This window comes from Hippopotamus amphibius, chromosome 9, assembly GCF_030028045.1.
Source record: "Hippopotamus amphibius kiboko isolate mHipAmp2 chromosome 9, mHipAmp2.hap2, whole genome shotgun sequence".
In the NCBI taxonomy this organism is placed as follows: Eukaryota; Metazoa; Chordata; class Mammalia; order Artiodactyla; family Hippopotamidae; genus Hippopotamus; species Hippopotamus amphibius.
In genome coordinates, this window is record NC_080194.1 from 89,001,199 (window position 1) to 89,029,090 (window position 27,892).

General features: G+C 45.6%; 1 protein-coding gene across 1 annotated transcript in view; it reads right to left on the reverse strand.

Annotated features, from left to right (window-relative positions):
- Positions 1-27,892, reverse strand: part of GRIK4 (glutamate ionotropic receptor kainate type subunit 4) — a 309,408-nt gene that overhangs the window by 133,313 nt on the left and 148,203 nt on the right. The window contains exons 5-6 of the mRNA XM_057748949.1: positions 14,971-15,149; positions 10,699-10,752 (exon numbers count right to left, since the gene is read on the reverse strand). Of these exons, the coding sequence (XP_057604932.1) occupies positions 10,699-10,752; positions 14,971-15,149 (233 nt within the window). The remainder of the gene's footprint in view (positions 1-10,698; positions 10,753-14,970; positions 15,150-27,892) is intronic.

A 27,892-nucleotide genomic window follows, 5' to 3' on the forward strand; every position in this document is an offset into this window, starting at 1 on the left:
CGGGACCTGGGAAGCTCAGACAGACACACGGGGAGCTTTCACTCCATTACTCTTTTCCTAGTTGCACTAAAAACATATTTATTCACCAAAGTATACTGTATTATGCAGAGTGGTTCTCCTAAAAGGCTCAATAAAGGTGAAATATGTGGATAGTGTTAATAATTTTACAATAAACTACTCTTTAGAATCAATTGCTCTGGCACTGGAAAGTTGTCCAGCTGATGGATTGCAGCTGCTGGCTAGCTGTGTGTGTGTGTATGTGCGTGTGTGTGCATGTGTGTGTGTGTGTAGGGGTGTGTGTGTGTCTGTATGTGTGTGGTGTGCTTTCAATAAAAGACTCTAACACGTGGAAGAGGCTCACGCACCCTGGGAGCTGTAGTTCTAACTACAATTAGATGAGAGGCCAGTTTTGAAATGTTTCTGATAGCAACTTAGGAGTTTTGAAAACTGGAGGCAGTAAACCAGGACACCAAGCAGCATGGACATACTCAGCGGGGAGGTGGGCAAGAGGGAAGGAAAGGGAATCAGGTTTACTAGCAGCCCACTGAGGATTAGAAACTTTCCATGTTCCTCACAGAATGATGTTATAGGAATTATCACCCCCATCTTATGAAAGGGAAAACTGAGACTTCAGTAGGTTAAATAACTTGCCATGCGTGCATCTCATGTATGGCAGGGCCCAGATTCAAACTCAAGTCCTCTCTGATCTGAGTCCCTGGCTGCCCCCACTAAGCCGTGTTTCCATCCACTGTGTCAACACAGTCATGAAGCCCACCCAACCTCGTGTGTCCAGTCAGCAGACAGGACTAGATAATTTCATAATGGCCTTGAAAACCTGAAGCCGAGGTTTTGTTTCAAAGAACCCTGGGTTCTGGCTCCACGAGTCAGGAGCCAGCCAGGTGCTGGCTTAAAGAGGTCCCTTGGCTAAGGCTGACCAAGGCATGGTATGGCCAGCAGAGGAAGCAGCCCCAGGTGACAGGGCACTCAGCACAATCAGCCAGACCGTCCTTGCACTCTTCTGCCTCTTCCTACCTCTATGGTCAGTCGTGGTGCCAACCCTGGACCTCAGGTTTTGACACTGCCCTCACTCATCGGAACCACTTGATATTCTGTCTCTTGGCTCCTGAATGAAACCACACTTCCTGGTCTTGCACATTCTTAATTTCAAATTCGTCCAGCCCAGAATGGAGGAAGGGCATCCCAGACCAAGCAGTTACTGTGTGGGCTATGAAAGTGCCATGGCATCCTCAGGAAAGAGGAGGCTAAGCCCAGCTCCTCCTGGCTGAGCTGTGGACCTTTGAGTTCATAGGCTTAGCTGGGATGAGCTGAATTCCTATTGGATGAAGGAGATTAGCTAACTCACTTGGCCCATCCCTCCTAGTCCAAGAATTCTATCATGTTATGACATTCTCTACTCATTGACTCAGTAAGTATTTATTGAGCACCTACTATGAGTTAGGAGGTGAGTGGGGTACAGTGATGGAGAAAGTCTTGATCCTGCCTTTATGAAGTTCAAAGTCTGGTGGAGGGGTCAGATATAGAAGGAGGAATTCCCACTTGAGATGGATGCTGCAAAATACAGAAAACAGGGCGCTGTGAGAGTATGTAACAGCAGACTCAACATAAAGGGTGTCAGGGGAAAGCTCCTTGAGGAAGTGACATTTAAGTGAGACCAATAAGATGAATAGGGTTGGCCCGTCAGAGAAAGGAGCAAGAGAGCAGGACGGCGAGCATTCACTTCCTCTGGAATCATTTGTTTCTTTCCTCCCTGTCTGCCCTGGCTCCCCTTTCTGTAATAATTTTAGCAATTTCAATTACTTATGGCTAATCTCTCTGATAAACCTCTAGAAAAACAAACACAAGCTCAGTGTGCTTGAAAATAACATGGACCCAGAGGAGAAAAATTGGCTGCATATATCCATTCTGCCCAAACAAGATAGAGGCTGGGGCATTGAGGGTGGGGGGGGGGGGTTACTTCTGCAGGAATCAGCAGGACCTGGCTACACTTTGGGAATCCCAGGAGCTGTTAGCTGAACAGCCATGGGCCCTCGATCCAATGAGTCATCCTCCCCTCTCTCCAGGAACCATTCCCAACCGCAGGGTGCTATGAATTGAAATGCCCTCAACGGCGTGTAGGATGCAACAAGTCCAGGGCTGGAAAGACCCTCAGAGATCACCTAATACAACCTCATAATTTTCAGATGAAGAAGCTGAAGCCCAGCGAGGAGAAATGGCTTGCCTAGATAAATGCAGTAGAGTAAGGTGGCTAAGAGCTAACTGCCTGGGTTTGTGATCGGACTCTACTACCTTGTGCAAAGTATCAAAACTTTATGAGCCGCAGCTTGTACATCTCTAAAATGGGGATAAAATAGTGCTCTGCTAGAGCTTTTGTGTGAGGTTTGAATGAGAAAATAACTCAGAAGCACTTATTCCAGAGGCTTGCATATAGAAAGTGGTCAATAAATATCAATTATCACTATTAATATGTCAGCCCGCTAATAGCAGTGGGGTCGTAACTCGAAGCCACAGCTGCCTCACTGCCCATCCTCTGTATGAAGAGGCCTCCTGCTGGTGTAACCCTTCTCCATGCAGGTGTAACCCTACAGGTGCTGGTGTAACCCTACAGATGCTGGTGAAACCCTTATCCTTGTGGGTGTAACCCTACAGGTGCTGCTGTAACCTTGCCCCATGCAGATGTAATGCTACAGGTGCTGGTGTAACCCTACCCCATACCTTCCTACACCCAGACAGCATGCGGCCCCTTCTCTCTAGTTTCCCCAAGGGAAAAACTGTGAGATGTCAGCTGCCTCTATGCACAGGGCACAAATGGCAGCCTGCCCTCCAGCATGGTGGTGGTGGCAAGAGCACAGTGCTCTAGCCCTACCTGGGGCAGGAACATGAAATGGTGGTCACAGCACCCAGCAAGCCTGCTGCCTGCAGTGCCAGTGGCAACCCAGGTGGCCCACAGACCATACAGCCCCCCGCTTTCAGTGCCCATTGCCTACCTTTCCTTGACATTTCATGATTCTGACCCTTGCCCTAAATCTCCACACCTCCCTGCCAAGGCGGCAGCTCCCTCCTTTGGCACAGGGCCCATCTGTGCCTGCTAACAATAGATTAGGGTAATTTTATCTTTTCTATTAGGCAGTGATTGTGAATCTCCCTGGGTTCATTAGTAGCTGAATAATCCTCCCAGATTTATTAGCTCAAATTGCACTTCCTCCTTCACCTCCTCTCTTCAGATGGCATCTCTGCTGTCTCAGCGGCCGACTGGGCTTTGCCCAAAGGCCCTTAATTCTTCCTGTATCCAAACTTCCATCAGTCGTGCGGAACAACCATTCCTGCAGCCAAACCCAGAGGCTGACTGGAGGACAGAGACTCCTTCCAGACTAAACAGCAGAACGAGCACAGCGAATCTATACCCGTGCAATGCAGGCCCCCCCTGGGAGCACCAGACAGGACTGTCAGGCCAGCAGCTCACCTGCACAAGAGCGCTCAAGGTGCAGACCCTTTTTAGTTGTCAGGGAGCTGACGCCTTTATAATGACATACTAATCTCCACAGATAGGGTCAGTTAGCCTCTAAACAGACATGCCAGGGCTTGGGATGCTAATTGCTTTCCTAGCACACGCAAAAGAGACCCTAACAATCATTTAATAATGTAGGAGACATGGTTAGCCAATCAGCACACCCATTTCCTCTTCTCCCTGGGCACACGGTCCATGACATTTCCCCACCTCCCTTATGGTAGGTGTGAGCACGTGACTAGGTTCTAGCCAATGGGATTGTGGGGAGAAGTACTATGGGCCACTTCCAGGCCTGGCCCCCAAAGCCCTCCTGTGTCTGATCCTTTATGTTTTGCCCCATTCCTGGCCCCTCAGAGGACACATTAGAAGCTAGAAGAAGCCTGGGCCCCCAGATGACCTTCTGGAAGGCTGCCCGAGGATCAGGAACACACTTGGGGGCTTCAACTGAGTGAGACATATACGTCTACTATGTGAAGCCATGGGACGGGGGTTTATCTGCTAAAGTAGTTGGCACTGCCTACTGGATACAAAGTGCTATCCATTGCTACTTCTTAATTTTACCAAGATTTTTTGAGCTGGATATTATTATTCTTCACATTTTACATATAAGAAAAGTGAGGCCCCCAAGAGTATCAGGGCACACAGCTAGGAAGCTTCAGAACTGGGGATTTTCACAGGTCTGATGGACTGAAGGACTGGATGTTTACACATCAGCTTCTTTCTCTCATTATAAAGCTTCTTAATTGGACTCTCGACTTCAGCCATGTGGTCTTGCTTCTTTCAATTGGAAAACTCCAACTGAAACACATCTGAACACTTCATACCATTAAGATGGCTATTATCATAAAAACAGAAAATAACAGGTATTGGTAGGAGGTGGAGAAACTCAAACCCTCATACATTACTGGTGGGAATAAAAATGGTATAGCTAGAAAAGGGTTTGGCTGTTCCTCAAAAATTAAACATAGAATTACTATATGATCCAGCAATTCCACTACTAGATATATACCCAAGAGGATTGAAAGCAGGGACTGGAATGGATATTTGTATACCTATGTTCATATTCATAATAGCCAAAAGGAAGAAGCAGCATAAATGTCCACATTGATGGAGAAGAGATAAAGTGTGGCAGATACATGAGAAGGATTATTATACAGACTTAAAAATGAAGGAAACTGACACATAGATGACCCCTGAAGACATTATGCTAGGTGAAATAAGCCAGACACCAGAAGACAAATAAAATTCCACTTACATGAAGCACTTAAAATAGGCAAATTCATAGAGACAGAAAGCAGAATGGTGCCTGCCAGGGGCTGGGAGGAGGAGGAGGGAATGGGGAGTTATTGTTTAATGGGTATAAAGTTTTAGTTTGGGAGGACGAAGAAAGTTCTGGAGACAGATGGTGGTGATGGTTACACAATGTGAATATACTTATTGCTACCAATGGTACACTTAAAATGGTAAATTTTATGTATATTTACCACTATAAAAAAAGAGTTTAAAAAAAAGAAGTTCTGATACATGTTATAATGTGGGTGAACCTAGAAAACATTATGCTGAGTGAAATAAGCCAGACACAAAAGGACAAATATTACATGCTTCCACTAGTATGAAATGTCTAGAATAGGTAAATTCATAGAGTCAGAAAGCAGATTAGGGGTTACCAGGGCTGGGGGGTGGGGTGGGGAATGGGGAGTTATTGCTTCATAGTTAAAGAGTTTCTGTTTGGAGTAATGAAAAAGTTCTAGAAATAGGTAGTGATGATGGTTGTACAACATTGTGAATGTAATTAATGCCACTGAATTGTAAACTTAAAAATGGTTAAAATGGAAAATCTTATATTATATATGTTTTACCACAATAAAAACATTCGAAAAACAAAGAAGAGGGTGCGATGAACTGGGAGATTGGGATTGACATATATATATTACTAATAAGAAAAAAAATACCAAATTGTACACTCTAAATATATGCAGTTTATTGTATGTTAACTGTATCTCAATAAAAGTTCTAAAAAGAAAAAAAAGAAAGAAAACAGCAAACCTGGATAAAGGCAGGAATCAATTCTCGAGGTCACTCATGCATCTGTGTCTTTTGTGACTTTGCAGAATAGTTTTCTTGTTTGCCTTGCTTTGTCCCTTATTTGGTCCATCTCACTTTGGCCTGGACTCTTGACCCTTTACCTTGGTCAACTACCAGGACCTGGTCCTTCTGGTTCCTCTCCAGATCCCTGGCCCGGTGAACATCTTGGCTCTCAATTTACCATTAAAGCTCTCATGACTTGGACCCCAGGAGCTGACCCTCTGGCTGAGTCCCCACCTTAGCCAGATGCCTTCAGGTGACCCATTCCCACCTGTGAATCAGAGGTTTGCTGCCCTGATGGGACCGGCCCCTGCCCATCAGAACCAGAAGCAAGGGTAAGAAGCTGTTTCACGGATCAAACCTCTGACTCTAGTACAAACTACCCCAAATTCTATTTCAAAATAGATATACAGATAAAACACCTGCATACCTGTTTGCTGTTTGCTGTTTGCTATGACTGTGTGCCCTCAACAGCTATCAACTTCCTGTCTGTGACTTCTTCCACTGTCCTGCAGCGGGTCTGTCCCTGTTCCTGGGTTTCTGCCCTCTTGCTAAAGGGTCTCTCACATTGTCACACATCTCACTGAGCCTGGGCTCCCACTGGGGCCCCAGACCTGGCTCTTCCCTGGACCTTCTGGTGGTAGCTGCAGGACCCTCGCAGCCAGCCTCAGCTCTCCCAGCCCTACCTCTCCTTGTATCAGTCACCTCGGTCACTCAAAGCTCAGGGCTGGCACGCTCACTCTCCCTGCTGGCCAGACCTGATAGAAAGAAACTGAGCTTCTATAGGGTCAAATGAATTGACAGTTTAGAAGTCTGATTCATGATGGCTATTTAGGTCCCAACTCTTGTGATGGGTAGTCAACTTATAGAATCCAGAGCAGTCAAACTAATCCATTGATTACAGATGCCCTACACCAATCAGCCTTCTTAACACCTGGTGGAACAGAGGTACGGAGCCCTGACCGATTACTCAGTGATTACTGACACCAGCAAACCTTACAGTGGGCATGCACAATAACTGAACTACCTAGTTCTAGTCTTTCTCTGCAAATTAATAAAATGGCATTTTAGGAGTCACTTTTACAGGCCGTTAGAGGCTGGCCAGCAGAACAAGTATCTCCTGTTTCCTTTAGTACACGGGAAGCATAAATAGGACTTCTTAAAATAGTACCTTCCCTTTTCTAATCTCGTACTGTGAGCCAGTTGCCGTGTGAGTGTTATCACTCAAGGTAGATGTTATTAGTGTCCACCAGCAGGTGAGGTCACTGAGGCTCAGAGAGGTTAAGTAACTTGTACAGGATCACACAGCTGATAGCTAGTCAAACTGGAATTCTTAGTCATGTCTGCTAATGCCAAGGCCTGCACCTTTGTGCTCGCTCTCAAAAAACTAATCTGTGCCCCATGCATCACTGTGGCAGAATTTAGAGAGATGGGACATGATGGCGGTCCTTGAGGAATTCAGAGAAGAAATAAATAAAAATTAAAGTCCAGGTGGCATCTGTATTTGGGGAAAGGGACTGAAAAATCACAGAGGCTCACTTATGACCCTCTATATAAAGCCCCTCCTGCTCTGGCCCAAGAATCCAACAGAAACTGGGCAGAAAGGATAGACTTAAAAATAGTTTCTTTACTCCTCATAGAGGTCTGCACGTCCAGAGAGCCAAGGCACTACTGAGAAGTATCCGGAATATTCTCTCACTGACTGGTTTTTGCAATGGCTTTGCTTCTATTTTCTTGGCTATTATTCAGCCACCATCATTCATGCACTAACTTTTCTGATTTCCTCTTACAAACTGTGAATCCTGTTAATTCCAGGTTCAAAGAGGTCTCTGACTGAGGCACACTACCAAAACTCATCTCATTCTGTGCCCACCCAAGAAGGACAAAAGCTCTTTGAAAGCTGAAAGTATCACAGTGTTACAAAAAAAAAAAAAAATACAGTGCCTTGGAAACATATAGTACTTACCAATATATAATGCAGTTTTCTTTATCCTCACAACAACCCTGTAAGGTTTTATTATCCCCCTTTTACAAAGGAGAAAGTTGGGGCTCAGAGAGTCAATGTGACTCCCCCAAAGTCACACAGCGAGTGTGAGGCAGAGTAGGGACTTGACCCAGGTCCTGATTTCACAGGCCAGTGCTTCCTCCACAAGATTAATCAGCACAATCACCATGATCATTTTTGAGAAGAGGGAGTGGTGGGATGCAGCGTGGGTGATGCTTTCTTAATCATCTCCAGGCCAGGCAATCACACCTTATTCTCCTTACGGTCCTGGAACTCATCTTCCAAATGACTAGCCTCATTCCATCTGCAAAGACACCCCCGGGACTCCTTGCTGCCCCGGCTGCCTGACGTGGGTGGGTGGGGGTGGTAGGGGGCGGTTGTCCCTCTACTTCCCAGGCTCCCAAAACGGAACACAATTGGAGCTAATCTCTCTTTATTCTTCTGCCAACTTGCTGGGCTCCCCCAGATGCCTCCTGACTTTACGCAAATGCTTTTGCATTGTTCTGGGAGTAGTCTAATCCTTTTCTTCCCTTTTCCATGTTAATGCCCTGATTTACAGCAGCAGTTTTAGATAGGAAAAAATAAATAACCCAACAAAGAAGTTCCTTCTGCTTTACATTTTAAGGGGTAGTGACTGGGAGGGGGTGTGAGGGAGACTTCTGGGGGTGCTTGCAACCTATTTCTGGATCTGGGCACTGCTGACACAGGTGTGCTCACTTGGAGGATGTTCATTCAGCTGTGCACATTCGATCTGTGTGGTCTTCTATATGTACGCCAGCCTTCAGTTAAAAAATTCCAACAATGGAACAGGCAGGTTTGCGGTGGGGGCGAATTAGGCAACAACAAGCCTGCTGTGGAGGGAGTCCCTACGCCAGAAAAGAAGCTATACTGCATTCTTCAAGGGGCTTTTCAACTCTGAGAGCAAAGGCCTCTAGGATGTTTCAGGGTGAACAATTCCACAGCAGCCCCAAGAAAGGGCTGTTCACAAAACTGCAGCTGGAAAAGAACAGGTACCACAGAATCCCAGCTTGTCTCTTTGGGCTGCTATCTCCACAACCTCGCAGGATATTTCAGGAGACCTGGTCCCTAAATCCCAGAAGGGACACTGCACAATTCCCTAGGTTACCCTACCACCTGTGTTGGCCAAGAAAGGCTTAACTTCTAGGCAACCTTTTCCATTTTAAGATTCAAGAATCAAATCTATGCGGTTGAATTCTGCTCCCTAAACACACCAAGGATATTGCTGTTCATTGATACCTGCCTTACATCTTTTAAGTACTTTCACGAATGGCTGTGAATAGACAAATGAACGATATTCAACTGGCACACCCACTCCTGGAGCAGTCCATACGTTTGAAGTGACTCAAATCTCCAGGTATGTGCGTATGCTATTCCTTATTCCTGAATGTTCTTCCCTTCTTTGTTTGTCTAGGAAAAAGCCTACCTGTCTTTCAGGGTGTAGTTTAAAAGCCCCTTCTTCTGTGAAGCATTTCCTGCCTGCTCCAGGCAGAGCACGTGGCCCCTGCTCTAGGGTCTAAAGCATTTTGTGTACACATCTCATAGAATTCGCTACTATGCAATATGATAGGTACTTTGCAATAGGTTTTTCCTGGGCCGGCTGGGTTTCTTATTTCCATTTTAATCCCTAATGCCTGGCCCGGCTCCCGTTACATGAAAAGCACGTCTAGATGAAGGGGCTACTCAAATGATCTGGAGATCTCATGCATTTATAAAATCAATGAAGGCATAAAATAATTACACCTCTTCTCTGAATGACTGTTTATAACAGCTCTATCTGTAATAGCCAAAAACTGGAAACAAATGAAATGTCTCTCCATAGGTGGGTAGCTAAGCAAACTGGTACAACCACATGGAGAAATATGAGTCAGCAGTAATAAAGGGCAAGCTATTGATTCATGCAACACCACCGATGGATCTGGAGGGCAATACACAGTGAAAAAAGTGAACCTCAAAGGTCATTTGATTCCATTTACATAAAGTTAGAAAATTGAGAAATAGAGAACAGGTTAGCAGTTGCTAAGAGCTTACGGGTGATGGGAAGAAGGGAAGTGGGTGTGACTTTAAATGGTAGCTTGAGGCAAATCTTTGTGGTAATGAAATAGTTTTGTATCCTGATTATGGTAGGCATTACACACATCTACACATGTCTTAATAGATTTGATATTTTGATATCCTGGTTTTGATAGTTACTGTAATAATGTAAGATGTTACCATTGGAGAAAACTGAGTTAAAGGTACATGGTACCTCTCTGTATTGTCTTCGCGGCTTCCTGTGAAATCTATAATTATCTCAAAACAAAAAGTTATAATTTTTTTAAACCTGTTCTCTGAGGTTCTTCCTACTCTCTAATTGAGCATGTCTATACTTCACAACAATGTTTCACATTTCTTAATGCTTTATGATTTCAAAATACTTACACGCAGGTTAAATTACACCATTTCGAAACAACAGCAACTCCATGATATTCGAAACGACGGCAACTCCATGATATATCTGTCCTTATGCCCATTTTACAGATAAGGAAACCAAGGCTCAGTGCTTGTTGAAGGGCACACAGTTGGTATGTGGCAAAGCTAGTGCTCCAATCTGACTCAATAAAATTTCTACAGACCTGCCTTCTCGGCTGCAGAATAAGGGGATCTGGCGAAAATGGTCTCTGGAGGTGTATCCCGTTATAACACCTTTGTACATAGGACACACATATCTTTTGTGCTCTAGCTTTCCTCTTTCTGAGTCAGCCAGCATAAGGGTCTGGCAATGTAGACTGGCCTGAAGGCCAGTAACTGGACCTGTAGAGGAGATGCACCCATCAGAGGGCTCATTGCTATGTAGCTGGTGGCATCTGAATGGAGGCATTAGATTCTTCCAGGTTAAGAACTGTTGGGATGAGAATCCCAGTGGCTCTTGGGTTTCTTGGATGCTCTGCCTCACTGGCTGGCTTCTGCTCCTCTGCTCTGTTTCCCCTGCTCCCCATCTCCCGGGCTTCATTCCGTCACACCCCACTGACCCTAATTAATGATACTCTTTATGCCAAGGAGGTGAGCTGTGAAAATGTCTTACCAGATTAGTGAAGATGTATGTGTAATAGGCAGACACCATCCCTAGTTCCGCTGCCTGCAAAGGGAAGAGAAGGAGATTAGAGAGGAAAATAAAAACCTGCTGGAAGTGCATGAGCAGTGACGGCTCCAAGCGTCTGTCCTTGGTCTGGCCCAAGACCCTTCGGCACCAGCAGAGTAGAGCATCTTGATTGATTCGTTCGTACGTTGCCCTTGACCTTGGAGGATGGAGCACAGAAACCCTGGCCTCCAGAGTAGGGTTTCTCTCCATCCACCCCATACCCCACCCCTGTGGTGACACTCACAGTAGCTGATATTCTCACGAAAAACACATTTCCATGGATATAACTGGGTATTCTGGACTTTATGGGAAATGAAACAAATAACATAACAGACTATAATAATTATCTCCACAACCATTAACAATACCAATGGCTAACACTTCCTCACTATTTAGTCTGCACCAAGCACTAGAAAGCATTTTACTTGGGTTAACCTGATGAGGTAGGCACTATTACTCCTCTACCACCCCCGTTTGACAGCTGAGGAAACTGAAGCACTAAAGGCTGTGTAACTTGTCCAGAAGATTGCATGTCTCATAAATGGAAAAGATGCCATGAGCCAGGCAGCCTCATACTCCCCCCGGAGGACTATGATATGGATGGAACTACTGACACACTTCTCTTAGGGGCCGAGGCATAGACAGGAGAGAGTCTGTGGGTTGTAGGCAATTCCCAAATTAACTCCACCCCTGTCAGGATGAGAGTGAGTGAGACTCATAAGCATATTCTTGAAACTACGGTAATGTTGGAAACAGGTGAGTCATTTGCAAACTTTGGTCCTTTATTAGTAGTGAGGAACAAGTTGCTTGTGACCTGCCCTTGGTCACTGAGCATCAGCGAGTCTCAGCCCACGGTTGAGAGCTGCTACTTCAGAAGGGCCTCCTTTTGTCTGATCTTTGTAGCCATCCTAAATAGTTCTAAGCAAACTTCCCTGTTGGCGTGCCTGGCTTGGAGTGAGACAGGTGCTATAGGAGCCGACAAGGAGATCATGGAAATAATGAGCCCAGCTCTCCCCAAGGCCCTCATCCCTCCTGACAGTCGCTTAGATCTTCATCATGTAGCCTGCAGCCCTGGGCCACCAAGAAACTGTTTTTGTCATGACTACTGAGGTCCATGGGGGGAAAACAAGGCCAGGGATGAGTCCATTTTCCCCTTATATTGTGTGTATTCCCCCAAGGAACTGCAATACCTTTGGGAGCATTTTTACAGGAACCCTCACAGGCTCCTTGAAGGATAGGCCAAGGTAATTATATCACTGCCATTCCAATGGGAAACAAGTGCCTGGGGCAAGATTAGGGGTCATGGTGGAGCTCAAGGCCCCAACGGGAGGCTCCTTCCCCAGCAAAGCGACATTGCCTCTTGCACTTCCAGGAGGAAGCTCACCTCCATCCCTTTACCCACCCCCAATGTCCATATAACAATGCCCTTGCCTCTCCCCACTGCCTAGGCCAACGGGAGCCCATGGTTATAGGGAGGGGCTGGGGGCAGGGGCTGGGAGGAGGCACCATCAGATGGTTAAAACCCACTTTGTGAAATCTGCTATGCTAAAGATAAAAGACAAGAGATCTTTGGTTTTTAAGACCTGAATTCTGGGTAAACATGGAGTTCGTTGCTGGAACAGCCACTCAATAAGGTAGGGGATTACTCTGAAAACCTTCCTGAAATCAAGAGACAGCGGAGTGCTGCCGAGCTCTGGGCCAGGCTCAGGATTGCACATCGAGACTCCCAGAAGCTCCGTGCGCCCTCTGATCACACGGCTTCCCACACCCAGGCCATCCTCCCGGAGGCCCCTCAAGGCCAGGTTGTAGCCCCGTGAAAGAGGAGCCTGGAGCCCCAGCAAAGCATGCGGACTGAGTCCAGGGCAGATGCAGAGCCAGCCTGCTGGGGCGGCAAGGAATTCAAATGGGAATCAGGTTTTCTGAAACCTCACTGGTCATTGATGGGTTTGATTCCAAGTTCGCAAGGGCTGAGTTTGATAGGTTGGCCTGAGGAAAGCCTGCCACCGGCCACCTAGCAGAACCATTTGCTAATAATGATCATTACAAGTGAATTTCCTTCAAATGCACAACCATGAGAAAAAAATTAAAAGTGTTTTTAATGAAAATACCCAGCATTGGTAAAGGTGCTCTAAGACACCTATATGCTGCTGGTGGGAGTGTAAATCCTTACAGCTTTTCTAAAAGGCAATCTGGCAAATCACATCAAAATCCTGAAAAGCATGCATACCTTTAACTCAGTAATTCCACTCCTAGAAATTTATGCTCAGAAAATATTCATGAATGTGCATAAAGATTTATGCACAAAGATGTGCATCCCAGCATTATTTATTATAGCAGAGATTGAAAACAACCTGTATCTCCAACAATAAAGAGATGGTTAAATAAATTATGGTACATCCATATGATAGGAAATGATGCAGCCGTTAAAATATTTGTAGAAAAATATGTAATGACATGAGAAAAATGCATGGCATATAATTAAGTGGAAAAAAAAAAAAAACAACCAGATTCCAGAAGAGTGTGTGCACAGTGTGATGATAATTTTGGAAAAGGAAAAAATGTGTCGGTAAAGGCAGAAAGGCTAGACATCAAAATTTAATAGTGGTTTTATACGGGTGATGGAATTGCGAATGATTTTTATTTTTTCCTATGTGCTTTTCTGTACTTTCCTAAATTTCAACAATGAAATAGACATATTAAAAGAGGGGGGACAACCACATGTGCTGGGAGTGAAGAAACATCCCTGGGCAAGGGCTGACCCTAAAAGACTTCCACCTGAGGGCTGTCCAGGCAGGAACCAGCTACTGCAGGGGAAACGTGCCCTTGGCGAGGGGACTGAGGGACAGCTATCTCACTCCCTACTCCCCATCATCCTGAGGGCTCCTCAGCCTGCATCTCTCATGCCCTGAAACTGAGAGGGGCTTTTCCATCTTTGATGACTTCATTGATCATAGCTCCAGACATAAGAGAAGACAGGAGAGAGAGAAAAATTCTGTGTTTGAGTGTGTCTACGAGTTGGGTATACCCACACAGACCGATGTGGGTTTGGAGCTGTGGAAAATTACTATAGCAGCAGGCTGAAGGGACAGCCCTCAGAACTCAGAGAACTTATTCAAATCTCTTATTAATTCTGAGACAAAACTAGCTGGGAAGGGGACGGTAGGAGACAGCGAGGGAGGGAGAGGAAGAGAGAATCATTGCATGTCTGCCAGGCTCTTTGTGGCTCAGCAGAGGTTAATGAGGAACCTCACTCCCCCAGTGCAGGATGGCAGGTTGCACTTAAATGTGCAATTAAAATGGCATTAGAAGAGGCCAATGTGCCTGGAGAGGCTGGGGAAGCTGCTGGAGCCACGGCGGAGCCCCACTCTTTCTGAGGTTGCTTGCCCAGCCGAGACACCAGCCCAGGAAGCCGAGCCAGTGATTCCAATGATACCCAGCTGTTCGCAGTTTCGCAGCTGTTTGTCCACTGTGGACCCCCAGGCATTGACTTCTCTCTCTCTCTCTCAGTTTCCATGTATATATGTTGATTCAGGGGCTGGCATCCTGCTCCTCTGTGTCCTGGGAGGTAGAAGAAACTGGCTGATTTTCTGTTAAGAGAACTGATGGCGGCTCCGCTCTGCTCCTCATAGGGCCGAGCCTTGGACAAAGCTGCTCATCTTACAACGTCTGTTTCTTCATCTGCCGAGGGAAGATATCATGCCCACCTCACGTGGTCATGGAGAGGATTACATTGAGAAATTACACTGCAGCACTGGGTAAACTGTAGTACACATGTAAGGATTACACACAGGGCCAATATTCAGTAATACACATGGGTGTGACTGCCCTGGTTGTCAAAATATGGAGATGCTTCTACTCCTTTTGGCAAACAGCCTCTGTCCCAAGCCCCCAAGTGGCCCACCCCACCACCCTAGCCCCTGCTAGGAACCCCTGGACCACAGAGCCTCTGGCAGGTGTAGGTTTGGCCAGTGTCTCAGCCGGTGGCTGCCCTGTTACACTGAGAGTTAAACGTTTCTATGATATTGACTTCACCTCACTTTCTCCTTGCAGCTCTCACGAGCCATCTATTGAAACAGGGTCAGAGGTCCCGCTCACGGCTCCTTCAGCCTCGGCCGAGCAGGACCCCCAAGGCAAGAAAGGAGCCGAGTGTCAGCTCAGAGGGAGGGGTGGGGGGATGCTCAGCGCCCACCCGCGCCCACCCGGCCCGGCACCCACCTTCAGGAGGATGGTGTGGGACATGGAGGCGTTGGCATGGATGATGATGGTGGCTGTCTTGTCGTCCCGGATCTCCTTGAGGAGCGGGGTGGGGTCCCTGGTGTCATCCAGCATCCGGACCGAGAGTGTGTCCTTGGAGATAAGGAATTGCCGGAGCAGCTTCTCTAGGTTTAAAAGGCCTGGAGGGGAAGAGAGGACGAAGCCCCTGAGGGTCCACGGTGCAGCCTCAGGAGACACAGCGGGACAGGCGAAGACAGGAGACTCGGCAGGAGGCAGGGTCGTGGGTGTGCGCCCCTGCTGGTGAAGCAGCCACACCCTAACCTGAGCAAGTTTCTTAACCTCTGGGGGATTCGGTTAGCCCATCTCAGATGAAACGAACGCTCCTCAGCCCCCAGGGCATCCCCTGACTCCCTGGGGAACACTCCTGAAAGCACAGGATGAGGCTCCCTTGAGCTGAACGGGAGAACCCCCACTGCGTCTCACAGCCCTGGAGGCAGCGCTGCCCAGCAGTCAAGGCCTGCATTCAGAGGCCACCAGGCCTGGGTGTCTCTCCCTAAGCTGGCCGCTTGCTCACTGTGTGACCTCACGTGGCCGAGTCTCTTGATCTGAGCTGCTTCATCTGAGAAAAGAGAACACAAGCAGACCTCGGAGATATCGTGGGTTCGGTTCCACACCACCGCCATAAAGCGAGTCACATGAATGTTTTGGTTTCCCGGTGCATATCAAAGTTATGTTTCCATTATACTGTAATCTACTACGTGTGCAATAATGTTACGTCTAAAAAAGCAATGCACGTACCTTAATTTAAAAATATTTTCTTGCTTAAAAAGGCTAACCGTCGTCTGAGCCCTCAGTGGGTTGTAACCTTTTGGCAGTAGCCACATCAAAGATCACCAATCACATAGTGAATATAATGATACTGAAAAAGTTTGGAATATGGCGAGAATTATCAAAATGTGACAGAGGCGCAAAGTGAGCAAATGCTGTTGGAAAAATGGCACCGATAGATTTGCTCGAGGCAGAGTCGCCACAACCTTCAATTTGTGAAAAACGCAGTATCTGCGAAGCTCAGTAAAATGAGGTGTGCCTGTAATACCAGCAGCCAGAGCCCAGGGCGGTGGAGAAAATTAAATGAGGTAACATGTCAAATGCTTAGGCCAGAACCTTACACATGGTGAGCCCTCATAAATGTTACATCCAGCCTCTATTTCCTTTGTGGAGGTTGGGGAGCAGCTCCTTCACGGTCACAAGGCCCAGAAAACAGGTCTAGCAAAACCCTTTGAACTCCTCAGAGCACCATGGCTGCACTGAGACCCGGTATTATTATGATTACAAAAGAAGAGGTTTTGAACTGCACTCCAGCAGGCCATCTCCTGTGGGCCCAGAACAAAACAGAAAACTGGGAGTGCGCGCGACAGACTCTCCCCCTCCCTCGCCATTTGCTGTCTAGCATTTGGGCGGAGGGATTCTAGAAGGATGTCACCGAGACACAAGGGTCATAATCCTGCTTTGTCTCTTAAAAGGCAGGCCGGGAGGAGGATGTGTGGGTGGGTAGAGGTCTCCTGGGGAGATAACGGTCTCAATTCCAATGGAAAGAGACCTATAGGTATTTGCTCTCAAAAGCCAATCAATGACAAGAGTAACATTTATTGAATTCTTATTGTGTAACAGGTAATGGGCTAAACATTTTAATGGCTCATCTCATTTACGTCCTCCCAAGGATCCTATAAAGTATTTGAATCCCACAGCACAGAGGCAAACGGGAGGCAGGAGAGGAGTAACTCCCCCAGACACAGTCCCTGCACACTATCCATGGCCTGGGAAGTGTTGCTTTCTAACCAAAGATCCCAGTGCTCTGGTGTCTGCACTGGTTAAAGAAATATTCAATGCAGAGATGTCATGAATATGACCCCGAAGACTCCTCCCTGTGCAGGTCACACTCCCTCCTGATCCTTGAGAACCAAAAGGTAAGATGGGGGGATATCTGAAGATCACTGTACCACCTCCCTCATTTTGTAGAGAGGTGACAGGATGTGCCCAGGAACAGAGCTGGGACCAGAATTCCCATTTCCTCATCTCTGTCCAAACCTCTTCCCCTGAGAACAGACTTCCTCTTAAGACAAAACGCAGCAGGAGGAGCAGGCACAGAACCCAGGGAGGCCCGGGGATACGCATCTCTGGACTTCGGGGGGAAAGCCTTGGTGTGCTGTGCGAACAAGGAAAAGGGAGCAGGGTGGAGCCCACAGGCCTGGTATGATGGAGACCAGAGCTCCGGAAGGTGGGGCCAACCCCTAACTCCCATCCTGGGTCCTGAGGACGTGGTCCAAGGAGCTGGAGACTGTAGCAGGGAGGGGGGAGCCCCTGGAGGGCCTGTTATTCACAAAGAGGCTTCAGAAATGCGGGCTGTCCAAACCCAGCATCAGGTTGGCCTTTCCCTCCTTCCCAAACAAGCCTCAACAGAGGCTTGTACAGACCCCCTGCTGCTGTCCGTGCCCCTCACAACTCCTCACCACCAGCCTCCATCCAGAATGGCACTGATGCTGCTGGGGCACTTCCTGTCAACCCTGATGCAGAAGATCTGGATTCAAGCTCAGGGTCAACCCTCGCTGGTTGTGTGACCTTGAGAACCATCTAACCTCTTCAAGGCTCTACTCTTCATCTGTAAAATGGGTATAACAGGTGAGAACTCACTGAGATCCTATGTGCAAGCACACTGGGAACTGGCATGGGTGGAATCAATGTTACTTCTCTTGTAGCTACTCATCCCCACAGGAACTCAAAGATCAAGATCGGCAACTCAGTGAGGAAGAAGGAAGAGGGAGGAAGGTACATGTCTGTTCATCCAACACTCACTGTTCTAAGTGCCCAACAAGACACCGGCAGAGAAGATGGATCAGGTATAGACCCTGCCTTCCAGGAGCTTAGAGGCCAGGAACCTGTAGCTAAGTCTAAAGCAAAGTTCAAATCATATCCCCACTACTATAAATAAAATAGGTACCTAATAAGGACCTGCTGTACAGCACAAGGAACTCTACTCAGGACTCTGTAATGACCTATATGGGAAAAGAATCTAAAAAAGAGTGGATATAAGTATGTGTATAACTGATTCACTTTGCTGTACACCTGAAACTAATACCACATTGTAAATCAACTATATTCTAATAAAACTTAAAAAAAAACAAACCCAAATCATACCCCTATTTTGTTTGGTGGCCTAAAAATCTGGTTTTCTCTGGGGCAGCTGCATTGTGTCCCATATGTAAAATGGAAAGAATATTCACATCTTCTCAGAGATTATGTGAAAAGGAAAATCCCACTTGGACAAAGGTCTGAGCACCTGATCCAAAGGACAAGGAGGTCAGGGAAGCCACAGAGCTGGAGCTGCTGGAGTCTTGGACATCTCCCTGGCTCAAGGAAAGATCTGCTGGGGCTGCTCTAGGGGAGCAGCTGGAGGTATGCGTAAGGGTGGGGTGGTGGGGGTGAACCCCCATAGGGTCTGGAATGCAGCAGGGAGAATCTCTGGAGCCTGACTGGCAGAGAGGCCATGTCCCCTGGGATCCTTCAGATGGGCAATGAAATTCAATGGGACGAGACAGAAGCCTGGGGTGTGACAGCACAGTTACACACAGCATGCAGCAGCCTGGCCAAGGAGCCCAGGGACCCTTCATCCCTTTAAAGCTGGCAGGTGCACGGAGCTCCCAGAAAAAAGAGCACCTAGGTGTCAGGGAAACTGGGGACCTTGCTCCAATCGATGCCCACATGCTCCACTCCCGCTGCCCCTTGGGGTGCTCTGCTGCCCTTTCAACAAGGAAGCAGTATCCCTCCCCCTTCTCATCTAACACTGTTTGCTGGGAGGCAGGGCGGGCCCAGGGGAGGGGAGGGGAGAAGGGCAGCGAGTCCCTGGGAGGTCTGCAACCTCCCCCAGGATGTCCTACCTGTCACTCCCTTTCCCAGGTTGCACCACACCTGAAGCAGCAAAAAGAGCACCAGGTCAGCCTTGAATCCCCGCTCCGGCACCGTTAGGTTAGCTAGTGGGGGCCATTCCCTCTGCCCCTCTGCCCCTCTGTGTCCTCATCTGTGAGATAAGGGCAATGACTACCTTGCAGAGAGAGTCAGAGGATGTCAAGTAAGCAGAACTGTGTCTGTCACCTAGAAGGCGCCTCACAAATCTGGTTTCCATCCATCCCCCTCCCCTACCAACTCACATCCTAACTGTCCTTCACCCCATCTCCTCTCCCAAACCCTCTCTCCGATCCCCAGCCCCCATCCACTTCTCTCTTCTCCCAACTCGTACAGGATTTATTACCCAATTCACAGAATACAGCCCTTGGTTATAAACCATAGGAAACATTTGATAGCATATGCTTATGCATATATGCATATATTACAATAGATAACGTACTCTAATTATTTCACAGTGTTGGGTATGGATCCTATTTCAAACTCCTTAGCTCATCGCCAGTGTGAGGCAGGGTGCATGGTGCTTGCTGGTGGACTGAACAGAGACTGTGGGGGTAAAAGAGAGACTCTACATCCTAGCAGGTCAGGGCAGCAGCAATGCCAGGTGGGAACTGACACCATGTCACTTGAGGAGCTGCTGAAGGAAGGGGGTGCCTGGCCTGAGGAAGAGGAGAAGGGCTGTCACAAGACAGACTTGCTCTTGACTTGTAGTCAAAGGCTAACCCCAGAAATAACGAATGGGTGGGGACTTCCCTGGTGGTCCAGTGGTTCAGACTCCATACTTCTATTGCAGGGGGCACGGGTTTGATCCCTGGTTGGGGAACTAAGATCCTGCATGCTGAGCCGTGTGGGGGAAAAAAAAAAAAAGAATAAATGAATGAATGGATGGAAGTCACAGGGGGACAGACTAAGCTCAACATAAGGAAGAAGCTCTGATGGAGCTATCTAAAGAGGCGGTGGACTGCTTCATGAAGGAGTGAGTTCCCCGTTGCTGGAGGTAGTCAAGGAAAGACTGAAGCCCCAGTTGAAGGTGGTTGGAGAGGGAATTAAACCAGTTGTTGGAAAGTTGAACTACAAAAATGTCCATGTCTTTTCAGCTCAGAAATTATTTAATTCTATGAATCAGAAAAGGATCTTTTTTTATTCTGGGCAGTGGAAGGCATCTGCAGAAGAGGAAGAGTGATTTAGTTACATTAAGAATGTCAGGAGTTTCTTAGTGCTGTTTGGTATTTTCCAACTGTCATCCTCCCCTCTATCTGTTTAAAGGAACTAAAGGATTTGCCAAAGGCAGAGGCCACAAAAGGGGTTAAAAGCTGCTCTCTCCCCGGCTTCCCCTTCACCTCCACTCTGACCCTCTGCTCTGGTGGGGACCCTTGGCCCAGCAGCGGGTTCGCCTGCCAAGTCCAAGGCTGAGCAGGAGCTGGGGAACCTATTAGTCTCGCTCAGGATGCAATGGGATGGATCAATGTGAAACCCAGCAGGCTGGCTGTTCTAGGAAGAAGGAGGGAGGGTGGCTTCTGGGACTGGGAGGCAGGAGATGGGCAGGGCAGGAGAAGGATGGAGACACGAGAAAGGCACAGCCGGGGTTGAAAAAGGCCGCAGGAAAAGGACACAAATGCTTTAAGGGATGGGTTTACAAGGGACACAGAGGATCATTGTATCAAAAAATAAGAATAAACAATCATTTCAATGGGTATCCCACCCTTCCCATTGGCTGATTCCCTGGGCTGCAAGCTTTGATTCTGGAAAATGCTAACATTCCCAGCAAGGGCAACACTTTAAAATCTTGCGGGAGGCAGCCGACGTAATACCAACCAGAGGACTGTGGTGAGAATTTAGGGAGATGATGTGAGTTCACCACCATGCATGGTGCCCTAAACCTGGTACATCTCCATTCGTCTCCCCCTGCCAGGAGCACGTGTTTCAGGTGTGCAGTTTTCATGTCCTGTTTTTCCAGGGAGCAGATTCTGATGCAGAGAGAGGGATGAGGGTCCGAGTTGTCGCCGGAGGAGCAGGGGCACGGACCAAGTTCAAATGCTTGAACAACGTAGGTACTTCACCCACTTCTCGGTTTTGTCCCATCCCACACCTGGCCTTGGCCTCAAGAAAGGGCAGAAAGGGCCAGACCACGGGGCCAGAGGAGACAGAGAGAGGATGGAGGGGCAGGCTGAGCTTTTCTGTCCCAGGAGGACTGCGTGCTGCCTCACTCGGCCATCGAGGCTGCCACCTTCTCTGATGGCGAGGATAGGCGTGGGGAGAACCTGGTCTCTGAGCTCCCCTCAGCCTCCCCACTTCAGGATGTTTGTTTGTTAATTAATTACTGGGGCCCAGCAGGCATCCCTGCCTTGAGAACTGCCTTCAGTGTCTCCTAAGCTTCTTCACTTACTGTTGATTTAACCCCACAAGTGCCCGGGAAGCAGGCATTATCATTATTCCTGGGTAGAGACCAAATCGCTGCAGCAGAAGAGACGCAGGGACAGATCACAGAACTAACAGGCCAAGGACCAAACCCGGGTTTCTGATTCCAAATTCTGGCCTCTGATTCACCACTTGAGTTGCCTGGGAAGGCCTCAGTCCTCCCAGAAAACAGGAAAAATGGTCTCTCACTTTTGTCACTTTGCTTAGATCACACAGGCTATACATAAGTGGCAGAGGGTGTAGGGGCACAGGACTTGTAGCCACAAAAAAAGGACATTAAAATACTCAGAAACAGTAAAGCAAGCATGAAAAAACAGATTTGGGCAATGTATGACAGCAAGAAAATACACACCATATTATACCTGTGACCACAAAGAGTCAGAGGCTCTGGGTCCAGCCTGAGGGTCTCAAAAGGTAACTTCATGGCAGGGCTGGGTGATCTCACCAAAGGGGGCTCAGGGGCCTTAGTGGGGAACCCCAACTCTCCCAGGAAGTCCCCTTAGAGCAAACTCCCCCAGGCTCCGTGGGATGACCAGGACAGTGGTGCCTGGGCTCCTCACCTCTCCTCCCCCAGCCTCATTAGAACTAGGTACTTGCAGATGTTCTGATTTTTTTTTTCCCATTAAAGAAAGGTAACGTAATCCACAATACAACTCTACTTGGTTCAAAACCTGCTTATTAAAATCTACTTTTGGGAGGAAGGAGAGTATGTGGCAGGATTCCCCGGGGAATGATCTCCGTTATGCTTAATTTTGATGGCAGGAAAATAGAATTTGATTCCTGTTCCTAATTCGACTTGCAGTGTCTCTCGGCCCTGCATTAATAAGGAAGATGGAAGAGCGTCTCCTCCCAAGCTCTGAGCTGTATGTGTCTCCCTTCTGTCCCTCATTTCTTCATCCTTTGATGAGATTTCTTAAGCTCTTTATTGGAATATAATTGCTTTACACCCTTGTACCAGTTTTTGAGGTACACCAAAGTGAATCAGCTGTATTTATACACATATCCCCATATCCCCTCCCTCCTGCGACTCCCCCCCACACTCCCTGTCCTGGCCCTCTAAGGCATCACCCATCATCGAGTTGATCTCCCTTTGTTATACAGCAACATCCCACTAGCTATCTATTTTATGGTTGGAAGTGTATATATGTCTATGCAACTCTCTCACTTCGTCCCAGCTTTCGCTTCGCCCCCCGCCCCCCTAACCCTGTGTCCTCCAGTCCATTCTCTGCATCTGCATCCTTATTCTTGCCCTGTCACTGGGTTCTTCAGTACCATTTTTTTTTTTTTTTAGATTCAGTATATATGAGTTAGCATACAGTATTTGTTTTTCTCTTTCTGGCTTACTTCTCTCTGTATGACAGGCTCTAGGTCTATCCACCTCATTACATACAGCTCCATTTCATTTCTTTTTATGGCTGAGTAATATTGCATTGTATCTACGTGCCACATCTTCTTTATCCATATATCTGTTGATGGGCATTTAGGTTGCTTCCATGTCCTGGCTATTGTAAATAGTGCTGCAATGAACATTATGGTACATGTTTCTTTTTGGATTATGGTTTTCTCTGGGTATATGCCCAGTAGTGGGATTACTGGATCATATGGTAGTTCTATTTTTAGTTTTTTAAGGAACCTCCAAACAGTTTCCCACCAACAGTGCAGGAGAGTTCCCTTTTCTCCACACCCTCTCCAACATTTATTGTTTCTAGATTTTTTGATGAGGGCCATTCTGACCGCTGTGAGATGATACCTCATTGTGGCTTTGACTTGCCTTTCTCTAATGAGTAGTGACGTTGAGCATCTTTTCATGTGTTTTTTGGCCATCTGTATGTCTTCTTTGGAGAAATGTCTATTTAGGTCTTCCGCCCATTTGTGGATTGGGTTATTTGCTTTTTTGGTATTAAGCTGCATGAGCTGCTTGTATATTTTGGAGATTAATACTTTGTCACTTACTTCATTGGCAAGTATTTTCTCCAATTCTGAGGGTTGTCTTCTTGTCTTGTTTATGGCTTCTTTCACTGTGCAAAAGCTTTTAAATTTCATGAGGTCCCATTTGTTTATTCTTGATTTTATTTCCATTATTCTAGGAGGTGGGTCAAAAAGGATCTTGCTTTGATATATGTCATAGAGTGTTCTGCCTATGTTTTCCTCTAGGAGTTTTATAGTGTCTGGGCTTACATTTAGGTCTTTTTTTTTTTTTTTTTTTTTTTTAATTCCACACATCTATGGTCCATTGATTTTTTTTTTATAAATTTAATTATTTATTCATTTATTTTACTGGCTGTGTTGGGTCTTTTTTTGCTGTGCGCGGGCTTTCTTTTAGTTGCGGTGAGTGGGGGCTACTCTTCATTGTGGTGCGTGGGCTCCTCATTGCCGTGGCTTCTCTTGTTGTGAAGCACAGGCTCTAGGTGTGTGGGCTTCAGTAGTTGCAGCACATGGGCTCAATAGTTGTGGCTCATGGGCTCTAAAGCGTAGGCTCAATAGCTGTGGCTCACGGGCTTAGTTGCTCCGCGGCATGTGGGATCTTCCTGGAGCAGGGATCGAACTTGTGTCCCCCTGCATTGGCAGGTGGATTCTTAACCACTGTGCCACCTAGGAGGCCCATACATTTAGGTCTTTAATCCATTTTGAGTTTATTTTTGTGTATGGTGTAAGGAAGTGTTCTAATTTCATTCTTTTCCATGTTGCCATCCAATTTTCCCAGCACCACTTATTGAAGAGGCTGTCTTTTTTCCATTGTATATTCTTGCCTCCTTTGTCAAAGATAAGGTGCCCATATGTGCTTAGGATTACCTCTGGGTTCTCTATTTTGTTCCATTGATCTCCCTTTCTATTTTTGTGCCAGTACCATACTGTCTTGATCACTATGGCCTTGTAATATAGTCTGAAGTCAGGAAGCCTATTCCACCAACTCTGTCTTTCCTTCTCAAAATTGCTTTGACTATTCAGAGTCTTTTGTGTTTCCATACAAATTTTAAGATTTCTTGTTCTAGTGCCATTGGTAATTTGATAGGGATTGCAATGAATCTGTAAATTGCTTTGGGTAGTACAGTCATTTTCACAATGTTGATTCTTCCAATCCAAGAACATGGTATGTCCCTCCATCTGTTTGTATCGTCTTTGATTTCTTTCATCAGTGCCTTATAGTTTTCTGCATACAGGTCTTTTGCCTCGCTAGGCAGGTTTATGCCTATGCATTTTATTCTTTTTGTTGCAATGGTAAATGGGAGAGTTTCCTTAATTTCTCTTTCTGCTTTTTCGTTGTTAGTGTATAGGAATGCAAGAGATTTCTGTGCATTAATTTTGTATCCTGCTGCTTTACTAAATTCATCAATTAGTGCTAGCAGTTTACTGGTAGAGTCTTAGGGTTTTCTATACATAATATCATGTCATCTGCAAAGAGTAACAGTTTTATTTCTTTTCCAAGTTGGATTCCTTTTATTTCATTTTCTTATCTGATTGCGGTGGCTAAAACTTCCAAAACTATGTTGAATAATAATGGTGAGAGTGGACACCCTTGTCTTGTTCCTGTTCTTAGAGGGAATGCTCTCAGTTTTTCACCATTTAGAATGATATTGACTTTTGGTTTCTCATATATGGCTTTTATTATGTTGAGGAAATTTCCTTCTATGCCCATTTTCTGGAGCGTTTTTATCATAAATGGATGTTGAATTTTGTCAAAAGCTTTTTCTGCATCTATTGAGATGATCATACGGTTTTTATCCTTCAATTTGTTGATATGATATATCACATTGGTTGATTTGCATATATTGAAGAATCCTTGCATTCCAGGGATAAACCCCACTTGATCATGGAGTATGATCTCTTTAATGTGCTGTTGGATTCTGTTAGCTAGTATTTTGTTGAGGATTTTTGCATCTCTATTCATCAGTGATATTGGCCTGTAATTTTCTTTTTTTGTGATGTCTTTGCCTGGTTTTGGTATCAGGGTGATGGTGGCCTCATGGAATGAGTTTGGGAGTGTTCCTCCTTCTGTTATATTGTGGAAGAGTTTGAGAAGGATAGGTGTTAGCTCTTCTCTACACATTTGATAGAATTCGCCTGTGAAGCCGTTGGGCCCTGGGCTTTTATTTGTTGGGAGATTTTTAATCACAGTCTCAATTTCCGTACTTGGGATTGGTCTGTTCATATTTTCTATTTCTTCCTGGTTCAATCTTTGACGATTGTACTTTTCTAAGAATTTATCCATTTCTTCTAGGTTATCTAATTTATTGGCATATAGGTGCTTGTAGTAGTCTCTCATGATCTTTGGTATTTCTGTGGTGTCCGTTGTTACTTCTCCTTTTTCATTTCTAATTTTGTTGATTTGCATCTTCTTTTTTCCCTGATGAGTCTGGCTAATGATTTATCAATTTTGTTTATCTTCTCAAAGAACCAGCTTTTAGTTTCATTGATCTTTGCTATTGTTTCCTTCATTTCTTTTTCATTTATTTCTGATCTGATCTTTATGATTTCTTTCCTTCTGCTCACGTTGGGGTTTTTTGTTCTTCTTTCTCTAATTGTTTTAGGTGGTAAGGTTAGATTGTTTACTTGACATTTTTCTTGTTTCTTGAGGTAGGACTGTATTGCTATAAACTTCCCACTTAGAACTGCTTTTGCTGCGTCCCATAGGTTTTGGGTTGTTGTGTTTTCATTGTCATTTGTTTCTAGGTAATTTTTGATTACCTCTTTGATTTCTTCAGTGATTTCTTGGTTGTTAAATAGCATATTGTTTAGCCTCAATCTGGTTGCAGTTTTTACAGTTTTTTTCCTGTAATTGATATCTAGTCGCATGACGTTGTGGTAGGAGAAGACGCTTGATATGACTTCAGTTTTCTTGAATTTACCAAGGCTTGATTTGTGACTCAAGATGTGATCTACCCTGGAAAAATGTTTCGTGTGCACTTGAGAAGAAAGTGTATTTTTGGATGGAATGTCCTATAAATATCAATGAAGTCGAGATGGTCTAATGTGTCATTTAAAGCTTGTGTGTCCTTATTTATTTTCTGTTTGGATGATCTGTCCATTGATATAAGTGGGGTGTTCAAGTCTCCTACTATTATTGTGTTACTGTCGATGTCCCTTTTTATGGCTGTTAGCATTTGCCTTATGTATTGAGGTGCTCCTATGTTGCGTGCATACATATTGACAATTGTTATATGTTCTTCTTGGATGGATTCCCTTGATCATTATGCAGTGTCCTTCCTTGTGTCTTGTAATAGTCTTTACTTTAAAGTCTACTTTGTCTGATATGAGTATTACTATCCAGCTTTCTTTCGACTTCCATTTGCATGGAATATCTTTTTCCATCCCCTTACTTTAGTCTATATGTGTCCCTAGGTCTGAAGTGGGTTTCTTGTAGGCAACATATAGAAGGGTCTTGTTTTTGTATCCATTCAGCCAGTCTGTGTGTTTTGGTTCGGGCATTTAATCCATTTACATTTAAGGTGATTACTGACATGTGTGTTCCCATTATCATTTTCTTAATTGTTTTGAGTTTGTTTTTGTAGGTTTTTTCCTTCCCTTGTGTTTCCTACTTAGAAAAGTTCCTTAAGCACTTGTTGTAAGGCTGGTTTGGTGGTGCTGAATTCTCTTAACTTTTGCTTGTCTGGAAAGCTTTTGATTTCTCCGTTGAATCCGAATGAGATTCTTGCTGGGTAGAGTATTCTTGGCTGTAGGTTTTTCTCTTTCAGGACTTTCAGTATATCCTGCCATTCCCTTCTGGCCTGCAGAGTTTCTGCAGAAAGATCAGCTGTTGTCCTTATGGGTTTTCACTTATATGTTATTTGTTGCCTTTCTCTTGCAGCTTTTAATATTTTTTCTTCGTGTTTAATTTTTGTTAGTTTGATTAATATGTGCCTTGGTGTATTTCTCCTTGGGTTTATTCTGTAAGGGACTCTCTGTGCTTCTTGGACTTGGTTAATTATTTTCTTTCCCATGTTGGGGAAGTTTTCCATTATAACCTCTTCAAATATTTTCTCAGATCCTTTCTTTTTTTCTTCTTCTTCTGGGATGCCTATGATTCGAATGTTGGTGCACTTAATGTTGTCACCAAGGTCTCTGAGACTGTCTTCCATTCTTTTATTCTTTTTTCTCTTTCCTGCTCTGTGGCAGTTATTTCCCCCATTCTATCGTCCAACTCACTTATTCGTTCTTCTGTCTCCGTTATTCTGCTGTTTATACCATCTAGAGTATTTTTAATTTTGGTTATTTTGTTGTCCCTTACTGTTTGTTTGCTCTTTAGTTCTTCTGAGTCCTTATTAACTGTTTCTTGTATTTTCTCTATTTTGTTGTTGAGATTTTGGATCATCTTTACTATCATTACTCTGAATTCTTTTTCAGGCTATTTTCCTATTTCCTCTTCATTTATTTGGCCTTGTGGGTTTTTTCCTGCTCCTTTGCCTGCATGATGTTTCTTTCTTTTCTCATTTTGTCTAATTTATAGGATTTGCTGTCTCCTTTCTCTATGCTGCCTAGTAGTAATTCCTCTTGTTTCTGCCCTCTTCCCCCTGTGGTGCGGTTTGTCCTGTGTTTTAAGTAGGCT